The following is a 12,691-nucleotide window of genomic DNA, read 5'->3' on the forward strand; positions in this document are numbered from 1 at the left end:
TGTGTAAATAGGGTATATTATTCTGGGAGTTTATTCCATTTCTCTTCCCATGTTCTCTCCCAGTATTATTCATTTTTTCTTCAGTGCAGACAAGCAGCTTTTGAGATGACCCCCTACTGACCATAATTGCAAACCAAAGCAATCATTATCCATCATAAAAAAATGTTGCTTAAATTAAGGGGCACAGACAAGCTAGGACACATTTTATGTCCTGATACAGTCACACACGAAAAGAACAAATGGACGAGTACAAAAACTCAGGTCACCCGGTCATTCAGTGTTTTACTCATTTTCCATCTTGCCATTGATTCCGGTTTAGGCCTTAACCCATTTTGACCTGAGCAGATCATCTGATCTATGAGTTTGTAGATCTGCTATTTTTCAATAGCTAAAGCATAACATGATGCTAACACCAAAAGGGGTTCCCGCCCCCCACAGAACTCACAAACATATCCCATATACAGTAGGCCTACTTTATATATAAACATATCCCATATACAGTACTTTTCACTTTGTCGTCTTTTTTGTTTGGCAACATACTTTCTTCCACAGAGACTACTGTTGCAAGCCATTTTGTGAAATGAAGTGTGTGACCGCGTGACTCATCACTAATAGTGATGACTGATGATGCTTCAAACAGGTTTAGTCTTTGTGACAGGTGATTTTAGCGCTCCGGGCCTGATTAGTGATCAGTGTTGATTAGAAAGTCCTCTGTGGATGAATGTCAGTCTTGTGGTTCTGTGATTTGACCTATATTTACATTCTCCCTCTAATTAATCTCAACTAGTCTGTGACCCTGCCCCCTCCTGACTGTGTGCTGCATTGCATTAATGAAACATGAGCTTCACAACGGTCTGTGTACTTTCTCTCATGTTCTCCTCTCCCTCTGGGCAGCCACGGGTGATCCTAGCATGCGGTGCTGTGCTATCCACAATGGACAACATACTGTAAACAGACAGATGCACAAAGGCGTGCACACATGCGCGCGCACACACACACACACACACACACACCACACCACACACACGAACAGCTCCAATCAAGAAAAATCACACCTGTGTGAACCAAGTGGTGCAACTCCCCCCCCCCCCCCTCCTCTCTCTCTCTCAGTGTCTCCTCCACACCCTGATGTTTCAACTATGTCGACCTCACGGAGAACTACATAGAGGTATATTCCCATGTTGTGAGGTTCATGTGAACACATCGTTCACTTTTCCAGGGAATTTCATGGCCGCTGAGAGAACATGGCTGCAGCGCTGCTGATCTCCCTGTATGTGTGCATATTTAATCTCATGGTGGCGCTACAACAGCCAAGGGTGTAAAATCACTATCCATGTTTCTCTGGATTCCTTGGATCATGACATAATTTATAGGCCTTATTTGTGCCAAATTCCATTTTCTACGTTTTGCTGTCGGGGGGTCATGTGATCAAGAAGTATAAGTTAGATTTTTCAGATCCCATTCCAAGTGGCTATGATTAAATTTGCAGGCCCTGGCTAAGGAACCCGAGAACGAAAAAAAGCTATAACAAAACATTAAAACATGAGGGCATAAGGCCTATAGAGGTAAAACGAGTGTACTAAGGAAATGCTTTGTTAAAAAGGTAGATTTTTACACCACTCTCAAAGGAACCAATAGACTGCGGTTGCTCTCAGGTGGTCACTGGTCAGGGAGGGCATTCCACAGTTGGGGGGCGGCCGAGCAGAAGGTCCGGTCAACCATGGTATAGCTTGGTCTTGGGGGGGTTGGAGGAAGTTAGTGTTTAGCAAGCAAACATTATAGCAACACCCTTGGTTTTGTTTTGGAAAACCAGTTTATACAGGCTATTACAGGATCTAATGTGAGTCCTTCTTGAGCAAGTGTCTTTCCATGTGTGTTTGTTCTCTCAACTCAAAACATGCATCCACTGTCACCATATGGAGACCCATTGCTATATTCTACTTTAATCTGGTGGTGCATGCTTACCTTTGAAACACTATAACCTAAAATTTGCATCATATCTCGGCACCGAGTTATTCACCGTACAATGATAAACATGTCTACTCTGAACACATGACAAATTGTATTTACAGCCATACTGAAACAACACAAACATACTGAAATAAAATGTACCCGAGACAGAGATAGTCCATGAATATGAATCATAGTGAAGTAAGATAAAGTCATGAATGATGTATATTACATATGATATGATAGAAGAAGCTCATGCCATGCTCAAAGGCGCATACTATACTCAAGGGGTTAACATGCTGCATTACTATGTGGGCGTATAAGTGTGTGCAAGTCTCACACGTCATTCGCCGATGCGGCAGTCAGCTGACCAATTGGGCAGGCTACTTAAGCTCACTAGACTCCATGCTCTTCCTGCCTTCCTCTGCTCATGGTTCACGGTTGTATGTGATGTTTTCTCCCACCACCACCCCAGCACCACCGGTGGGCTCTGCTATTTATGCTCCCCATGGGGGGGTTATTGTATATCTATCTCCCTGCTCTTTATGTTTTATGTTGTTGCTTAATCGTGCCGAGCAGAGCCGAACGCCAAGTCAAATATCATATGTACACTTGTTACTCATTCTGCAATAAATATTGGTTAATCTATTCGTGAGTTGTCTGACTGAACTACAATAATCTCCCACAGAGCCTCAACACAAACTCTATCAGTCTCTATCTAGTTCTGGGTGACTTTCAATGCTCCGAGTCTGACCACCACTGTGTGCCCGCCCCAGTTTCTTCAGAGCTGGCAACTCGCGCATGGAAATGTACAGTAGAGACATTTCACAAGCCAAATTAACTGATTTATATACACACATTCTGCCAGCAATAAGGCAATATTGTGCCATTCTTTCTCTGCACGGCTTCTTGGTTCTCTGTGGGTAGGCTAGATAACTGTTCTGATGATAACAACTTCAGCTATCAACTTCAATCAGATGTGATAAACAGGATGAGAGTGCAGAGGGCTCCTTTTAGATTATCCCCAAATGTCTATGGAAGGTTGAACAATAATTGTTTGTGTGTGGTGGCAGGAGAGAGAGATAGTTCTCGTAAATAAAAATAATCCTGTTTCTGATTTAATGTATAGCCTACTGTAGGGGAAACGGAATAGTGCTAAAACCGGATTTACAGACAGTATTTCCGGAAACCGTTATAAAAAATGATTAGCCGTTCTCTTTACTATTGAGAGCTGCAGACATAGGCTGATGTCTAAGTCTATGTAAAACAAACAGCCCTCACAGGCATAATTAAGCTTGGCTTTTATTGCACAACTGAAAGAGTTTTCAGAGACTTTTTAAAGGTACTTGAGTTGAGCACTCCAAATCCCTTTATTATGTTCCATGTAAAACAACTGAATTAATTCAGACATCCTTAAGGCTCATTCATAGTCTGGATTGGACCGGTGGTGAGGTGACCAGTGACCACCGGTGCTGAAATAACGTTGAGCGGTGGTGAGTAAAAACAGAGAGAAGGGCTGGGGCGGTGGTTTTCTCTTCACCGCGGCTCGTGACGCCATGTTGTAGTTCGGTGGTCACCTCACCACCGAAAATCCAGACTATGAATAAAGCTTTACTGTCAACATACCTTAAGAAACTAATGTGAAGCAGTAGAGAGACCATAGCCTTTTCCTGCACGTGTCTTACCAGTAGCCTACTTCACAAATGTTTGAATCAACTGGGATTAGTTGTGTCATATCACTGACGTCAGAAAAAACCTTGAATTAAACAGGGCCAGGGGAAGTGTGAGAAAGAGGAGGGGAAGAAGATGTTTTGGGTCATCTATTCTAGACTGGAGAAGAAGCAGACTAAATCTGGGCATGACAGTGTTGTGGTTAACCTACTTCATTTTAGCTCCCTGTTTGTGTGCGCGTGTGTGTGTGTGTGTGTGTGTGTGTGTGTGCGTGTGTGTGTGTGTGTGTGTGTGTGTGTGTGTGTGTGTGTGTGTGTGCGCACACACACACACACACACACACACTCATATCTCACACACATATCTCAGAGGTAAATTAAAAAAATGTACTGTGCATGACTGTCCCCCTTTGAGCTTAATTACACTCCTTCCTTCTGCAAATTAGATGGCATGAAGGTTACACAGCTATTTGGCATGTAAAAACATGGGCCGGCCCTCCGGTCAGTGCAGCAGAGGTGATTTAGCAGTGGGAAGAGGCTATCCACCGCACAGAATGTAAGTGGACATTCACCTATACTTGTTGTCGATGGTGAAGACAGGCAGGAGCAGTCACCTAACATGATTACATAACAACAACAGGTACTACTGTACAAACGTGTACATAATAAATCAGTAGTATCTTAACCAATAGCAGTTCTACAAACAAGCTCAAAATGTGTCACGGATGGTGCTACTTGTGAGCTTGTAAATCATCTATTTTTGCTATTTTGTAAAGTTTTTAGGGTTTAAGTGGTTAATTACTAACTAAACAAAATGCAACACCATTGTTTCATAGAATCATATAGCATAAATGACACCATTTCATGCTTTTTCATGCCATTTAGTGATTTTAAGCACTAGGAGGAATTTTGCCTTGGAAAGATGCTATAATCATAGAAATGCTCCTATATCCACCAAGTTGCTAGGTGAATGTGTTACCCATTAGATTTATCCCAAACCAAATAATAAAATGTACTCTACCAGTTTTCTTAAGATTTTGTATACCTCACTCATTTTCTTTCCTTTGGTCAGTTGACAGTTTTTGCCATGACACCACCACCTCCATGACTTTTAAGTATCGTCTGCCCCCCGCCCCACTGGTACATGGTACTGACCATTTTCTACCAATGTGTATTGTGCTATATTGTATTGTATTAGTATTATGTGTATTACTAATGAATTGAGTAGCCACACTGGACCACAATGGAAACAAGCTCCCTGGGGCTTTTTATGTTATTATTTTAGCATTACCTTTGACTGTACTACCTGTACTGTTGTACTTGTCAAAAACAACGTATCAATCAATCAAGAAATTAAATGGAGAAATGCTACTACACTGTTCCAACCAACCCACCTCAAATCAAGTATTTAAGGTATAATTTTGAGTTCCCTAGACAGGATGAAATTAATGATTTTCTGAATACAATGACAGATTATTAAAACAATAATACCATGCATTTATACGGTATGTATTGATAGAAAAACAACTGGCAATACACCCACCCATCCAAGTTCCTCGCTGCAACTGCATTGTGTTGTTGAATGAATTTCTCCCACCACCTTCCTATTTACCCTGGTTGTGATGGATATATTATAAATTGCTCTTTTGCTCTGTCTCTGAATGAAGTTCACCATACCATTCCAAAGGTCATCACTGCATATGGATAATTGGTGTGGCATTTCAGATATGGCCAGAGATATAGACACACATACACACACTTGTGTGAGAGAGAGGGATATGGTCAACTTGAACCCTTACCTTTGGCATCCCTTAACTGGGGGGGGGGGGGATCTACGTGCTATTTTCGGTGTAGAGGAGGAAAAAGAGATGACCAAGTGCAGAGCCAACACAGGTCAAGCTTACTATAATACAGTACATTCTTGTTCTCTTCAGTCCTGAACCAGGCTCTTTGATTCAAGGCTGTGTGAGGCGTGGCCACTCTTATTGCACTGTCTACGCCACTGGCTCAGTCTCAGTGATACATGTCCCTTAAGAATACAATTAGGTATCCACTCCACCTTGGAGACCATTCTGTGTTTTAAGATAGACCGTTTCTTTTCTACTGTTGGGAAATATCCCTGAAGAGTTTCTAATACATGATAAATATTTAATCAAGACCCTCTTAGCAACAAGTAAAAAAGCGATCACTCGACGCTGGTGCCAACAGGATCCACCAACGAAAGATCAATGGATGGTCATTATTGAGGAACTGTATGCTATGGAAAAACTAACATTCATAATTAGACTACAAGAGGATAAATTCTATAAAAAGTGGGAAAAGTGGGATCTCTTCTCTCAGCCTAGCGATATTGCAATAGGATTTCATTGAATGTATTTTGTAATATGAAAAATGCAGCCTTGTCTTTTTGCTTTTTGTCTGCTTTTCTTTTTTTTTCTTGTCTGTTTTTTCCAGAACAGGAACAGGAATCCAGCAGTTGACAAAACAACACCTGACGGTGATCATTGGGAAATATATTTTCACAGGTTTTGAGCATCAGTAATGGTACTGTATGAGTCCTATTTGTAATACATTGCATGCTCCATTGATAAATGTGGAACATAGATGGTAATCATTTAAGATACTCTTCTGCTTATTTCCATATAACCATGGAAACAAGACTACCGTAATCCCTTAAATTCCCTAAACCTGCTGCAAGGTAGAGCCTCTGAATCCCCAAAGCAGCAGTGCTAAAAATGCACTTTGAGTCAGCAAGTTGATTACAGGCGATTATTCAAAAAACGTTTACTCTGAACCACGCTGACTGATTCCCTCTCATCAGTTTGTCCTCGGTCCTCACACTGCTAAATAATGCAATGCATTTCAATTATGCTTTAGACGCAGCTGGGCAAAATACTGTTCTGCTGATCCAATCTGTTTGCAAATTGCATTCTGTATTAAATAAAATAGATACACAGCCATGGTAATTAATAGCTGTTCCTGATAACCCATTGTTTGCGTTACTCTCACAGTGTTACTATAAGTGCACTGACTCACAAACCCATCAACAGAGGCCCAATGTGAGGTACATGGCAAATTACACAGGCCAGGTCAAAGCAGGGGACAGGCCAGTGTAGGTGCTAGTAATGGCCTGAAATGGGGTCTCAAAAATGACATTCGGCAGAGCAGTGATAACACTAATAGAACTCAACTGACAGGCTGTTAGTGAGCTCAAATGAGGCTTTGAAATGTACTCTGTCCTGTGTCATTAGAAGCAGAAAACATGATGAATGTTGAGACATTCCTAATAGACATCTCTGTTGACAAAGGTGACAGCTTGTGTTGAAAACTGTAGCGCATGCATAGTAAGTAGCCTTGCCGAGCCATGGCCTCATGGCTCGACCGCAGCTTTCATAGGGCAGGAGCCCATCTCATATTTCTGTAGCATGAGCATGAGTACACCCCATGGACGTGGCGCTAGTACTGTATGTCACAGGGACTTGATGCTGAGTGTCAAGCAGGGAGTCACTGGGTCCCATTTTTAGAGTCTTTGGTATAACACTGCCGGGGATCAAACCCCGACCTCCCAGTCTCAGGGCAGACACTATAACCTCAAGGTCACTGAGCTGATATGGCCGAATTTAGGCCAAGGAGTGTTTTTCATGCAAAACTAATACTTGGAATGGATTCAGAATCATGAAAAACCCCTAGTTTGACATGTCACATGCTACTAAGTATCATGACATTTTGCCTTATATTGGTTGTCTATACAAAAATGGCAGACCGTGCCAGTAAATCTTTGCCAGGACACGTCATCAGAAGCTGATCTACCCCAATTCAGTAATCACAGAAAAATACTTAACGTAGCATTTTACTAGGTCATTAATATACCTTTGAGCTGTTGTGTGGAAATAAAAAAGGCCCCCCATTGTTTCCTAGAACTGGGAGGTCTGAAATAAAATCATTAACATGGTGAATGACATGATGCGATTCACCATTTTTCCCCCACACAGCTGGTATTCCCCTTTAAGGACTACATAAGCTTTAAACTACAATCACCGGTCAAACTCAACTTTGTGAGCAGATAACGTTATAACGATAATCGTGTGAAGTGAGGGTTATCAATCATACATCTCATTCCAGCCAATATGGCCCAGCAAATCAAATCACTGAGGTGATCAATCACAAGCCAATGTTTGTGTTCACACAAATCCGGAAAGCTGGGCATAGGGGCTAGCACCCCTCAAAAATGGGAAGGAATAGGGTATTTCAACACTGACGAAGGCCCTTGGCCGAAACACGTTCGTTGTGTTGCTGCTTGCAGCCAACCTTTCCCTTGTAAAGATGAAACAATAAAGTGCCTTAAAGGACTCTGAGTGCTGGTATTCTCCTTCTAAAGTGTTTACTGACCGCAAAATGTTCCAAGAGATTGAGACAGTGGAGTTGCGCTTTTCAAAAGGAATAGGGTATGCACATGCATAGAATGAGTGTCAAAGTGAAGTCAACACCGATCGGACTTTTCCGTTTAGATGTATGGGCTTCCCAAGGCCAGAAAGTACTTTGCCACTTGTGTTCCCACATAACTTCCGGGTATGATTATGTGACCGGCATGTGCATACCCTACCCTCTATGGCAAGCCTATACTTTGAAGTGACATGAGAATATACTACTGTATACGATTATGTCTGTCAGACTAAGCAAAATGAACTGTAAATGAGCGTCTAATAAATGCCATTTTAGAAGTTACAATACACCAGTCCAATTGCGTAACTTAGAATTAGGACTAAACCAATTTGAATTACAACAGAGATGAAAAACTTGTTGAATAAGAATAAAGCAGTTCAATGAAATTGGGTTCAAACTTTTTATTGGGTCATGTAAGAAACTCAGTTAGACAAGTTTTTTATAAATGCGGCATTTAAGCTTTACATTATTCAAACAAACAAAAAGTTTCTCCTTTGGAAGGGAAAAAAAAACACCTTTAGTAATGTAACCAAAAGACCCATGAATACACATTTCAAAAGGTTTCTTCTTTTAAACTAATCAATGACCATTACCTACGGTCAAAACGTAGTAATTTAACCAAAAGACCCAAGAATACACATTTCAGAAGGCATCTTCTTTTAAACTAATCAATGACCATGGTCAAGATGTAGTAATGCAACCAAAAGACCCAATATACACCATTTCCTATGATTCGGAAATATTTTGGATTCTCAAAACAAATGTTTCTTTTACTACAAAATAAATATTTTTAGATTCTCAAAACCTAAGGAAAACTAAAACAATTCACCCTCAAATCCTCATCATAATTTAAACTGCAAGTGGCAAGACCTCAAGTTTGACCTCAGGTTTGGGCTCCAAAAGGCGCTGCTGTTTCAGACTGAAGAGGTTCCGCAGATTGACCTCTGGGTCAACGAAGTGAGGGATCTTGCGCTCATTGAAGAGGCCCGAGAGGTTGGCCTCCACTTTGGCACGTCTGGAGATCCGCAAGCGCAGGGCAAAGAGCTGACGCAAGTCATCTTCCACCAGAGGCTGCCGATGCTCAAGATGGAGACGCTTCTGCCAGGACTTCTTTGCCCGCTGCCGCTTCTGTCAACAAACATTTAAAGTTAAGGCTACCATTACATTACCGTTTGCAACATGATTTTTTTATAGGCAAGTTAAATGGTCACTGCCTATAAAGCCAAGAGCAGAAAATATAATGCCAATGCCAGAGAGCAACATTGGCAAATGGCAATGATCGATGAAAACAGAAACTAAAGGAACAAAACTAAAATGCATTAAGACCCACAACTAACGACTTACAAAAGAGACCAAAATCAATAGCACCGCTAGACAGTCTGGGGCACCAAAGCTCAACTTTTTACTTTGTTGCATGCTGGTGTCTTGCATGAAAAAAACAACAAAAAGCACATGTACACGCTGCGTCACAGCGTGACCATTTTCACTGCAGAATACCACCACCACTAAAGTAGTATCCCGCTGTTCAAGTAAGATTGAATAACTTCCTCACCTTCTGAAGATTGACCCCTGGGTCATGGTGACGTAGGTGTCTGGTCATGCTCTCCTGTTAGAGAGAACCAGTAATAGACAGGTGTTACTGCATTCATCCGTGTTACTGTGAAAACTGAGACTCAGTACAAGTTTACAGGACTATTGCAAAAAGGAAATTTGGAGATTTAAGGTATGAAGTGCATAGCAGTTGAAATGTAACTACAAAATATCCAGCAAGGAGGGCTTCCAATTGAGCACAAGAAAAAATTGTGAGCATTTCACTTAAATTCCACAGAAATGTGATTTCCCAAAGTGGACCAATACAAAAATGTATGTCTATGTGGAGCTCAAGAAAGCCAAGAGACGGCCAGCTTACTCACCCGCATGGCAAACTTTTGTGGGCAGTCAGGGAAGGAACAGCCGTATTTGAGCAGCTTAAAGTGCACTTTGTGGATGTGGTGCTGCAGATTGAAGGTTGTAGAAAAGTACGCCTGGCAGTCAGTTCGGGGGCAAAGCAGAACTGGCTTGTGAGAGGCATGGCTGCGTCTGTGTCTGCGTAGAGAGTCCCCTCTCTTAAACTCCTTCTTACACACCTTGCAGGGGAAAGTGACTGGAACACAAAGCATTAAGTTAGTGTACACACAATATTTCTAGAAGTATTAAGTGTAGTATTAAGTGTAGTACTTGAGATAAACCTTAAGTCACATGTATACCTCAATGAAAATCAATTCAGATAAACATTTCCCTGAAAACCCACATCTTAACCCCTTTCACCAGGAGATTTTGGCAACAGTTGTCTCTAAATAGACTGCTACAAAGCCTTTTTACCTGGATGTTTCTTTGCGTGCTTCTGTAGTTTCGTCCAGGTGCGTTCAATGACCTCACAGCCGTCATGTGGGCAGCGGTACCCTGCAGACCAAAAGACAGCAGAAAGAGAAAATGGTCAGTTTTATGCTTTAACTGAAAATTAACTCCATATACTTTGCATATGATGGATAGTGAAAGGCTGATTTGCCATTTTCTGACAATTATTGAAATATGACATGGCTTAAATCAGGACCCCAGTTTAAAGTCGTAACTAAATGAAAGGATCATGAGTAGGAACATTCAATATAACTTTCATTTATAGGAATTGTGCTAGGGTAGAGAATGACAGAAGCCCTGGAAATTGACCAACCTGTGTGCCTTTTCTCATGGGATTTGCGGGTGATATGGGAGTCGAATGTGGCACCACAGCCAGCCTTTGAGCATCTGAATAGAAATGTTTGACCATAAATCTGTCCAGTTCATACTTTGCCCACCAGCAATCACTTTTTTTATATTAATTAAATGTTAGACCACTCGGCCCCAACTACACAAACACAGGGAAGTCACCAATTTGACAAGATTAATGTTAGGCATTTAGGGTAACCATTTTACAACATGAATCATAAAGACAATTAGGGAACCTACTTAAATTGAGCAGTCACCCCATGCGCAGTCAAGTGCAATTTAAACGCTCTGCGTTTCTTGAAGGTCAGCGTGCATTTCGGTTGATTGCACTGAAAAACACCACATCAAAAGTTTAATCAAGACTCAATCGTTTGTGCACAGTCAGACGCTTCTGAAACATACAACGGTAATACGGCACCCTCGTGTGGCCAAACCTTGAAGTACACATCTTTATCTCCATGGGCATAACGCACGTGCCTCTTCACAGCGTTTGGGTCAAAGAAGCTGGCCGTGCAACTCGCCACAGTACACCTGTGCACAGGAGAAGTGAGTTAAACTTTAAAGTATCTGCGACATGAGCGAACGATGATCTGAAAACCCATTAACTTCACTGACCTGCACTGCTTTATCCCGCTGTGCCGAAGAGCGTGGCGGGTCAAATGCGACTGTTGTCGAAAGCGACGACCGCAGCCTTCAAACTTGCATTGAAATGGACGCTGCGAATAATATGTTTTTTAGTCAGTCGGCCCCCCCGGCCGGGTAATAGTATCGCGTTGGGCCCACGCGAGGCGTTTCTGGAAGTTTAATATCTAACCGAAGAACACATTTTAATTGTTTCACAATGTTCTGCAGAAATGATAACCTTACCGATCCGGTGTGCGTCAACAGGTGTCGTTTCAGTTTCCACTGTTTAGTGAAGACCGTCGCACAGCCAGCATGGCTACACGGGAGCTCAAGTTTTTGTGGCTTCCCACTTGTTACACCGTTCATTTTTCTCCGATAACGTTGCTTTTTAAGAACACACGTCTTCTTGTTACTTTGGAGAGCGTGTCTGTGTTGAAGTGTCTCTTTTATAGGGTTTGGGCGGGGTTACTTTGGCTCTGGGCGGGGGTTGCTCATTTTCTTAATTGCCTGCCTGGCACCTTCCCAATCAATCAATAAATCAATAAATCAATGACCCAAGTCACCCAACAACAATAAGGAGTGGCAGCACCTTAGGGCAGCACGCGTTGCCGTCTGAACATGATCCTAATTCCTACTATATTCTTTATCATGTAAAAAGCCGTGGTTAAAAAAAATAGCCGATCCACAAGCTCGCAGTGCAGGATGTGAACTTGAAGATCTGTTATTATTTTTTAAATGTTTACCTTTTTTATACCCATAATACTAGTGGCGAAGAATAACATTTCTGGGAACTCATATCAGATTAGGTGTAGGGCACTGTAGGCTAGTAGGCTTATCAGTACGAGTACCCAAGCTTTTTTAATTTTATGCTCAGCAGAGGGCAGTATGTCTGTTAAGCTGCACTGTGCATGTGTGCACAGTGCAGCCTGCACACATGTACAGTAAAGGTACAGGGGCAATATAACAGGCGAGCTGACAGAAGCCATGAAGTCAGTAGAGATGTTTGGTCTGCTGCCTTTATACAGCTGTCTGAATTACTCACTCAGGTGTCAGCTGTCCTTATAATAGAGTGGGCAGAGGTGGCAGGAAGAGAGAGAGAGAGAGAGAGAGAGAGAGAGAGAGAGAGAGAGACCATGTCCACCCAGTTACACTAGCATCTTTTCATATGAGGCACAGGAGATGGGGGTGGGTTTTCTTTTAATGATCAGTACTTTACTTGGATTGTTTACAAATACAGAAAACAGAAAAAACAAACACAA

The 12,691-nt window shown here is 41.9% G+C and overlaps 1 protein-coding gene across 1 annotated transcript; it reads right to left on the reverse strand.

The window, feature by feature from the left end:
- Window positions 1-8,459: 8,459 nt before the first annotated feature.
- On the reverse strand, window positions 8,460-11,798 carry 42sp43 (P43 5S RNA-binding protein; the record flags this gene model as incomplete). The annotated part of the gene is made up of 9 exons (XM_080775122.1): window positions 8,460-9,191; window positions 9,616-9,669; window positions 9,977-10,206; window positions 10,425-10,505; window positions 10,774-10,847; window positions 11,049-11,137; window positions 11,243-11,339; window positions 11,424-11,524; window positions 11,676-11,798. The coding sequence occupies 9 exons, from the start codon at window positions 11,796-11,798 to the stop codon at window positions 8,913-8,915; spliced, it is 1,128 nt and encodes a 375-aa protein (XP_080631248.1). The 3' UTR covers window positions 8,460-8,912.
- Between the last annotated feature and the right edge of the window lie 893 nt (window positions 11,799-12,691).

This window comes from Protomyctophum bolini (assembly GCF_963924005.1).
Source record: "Protomyctophum bolini genome assembly, chromosome: 11".
NCBI classification, from domain to species: domain Eukaryota; kingdom Metazoa; phylum Chordata; class Actinopteri; order Myctophiformes; family Myctophidae; genus Protomyctophum; species Protomyctophum bolini.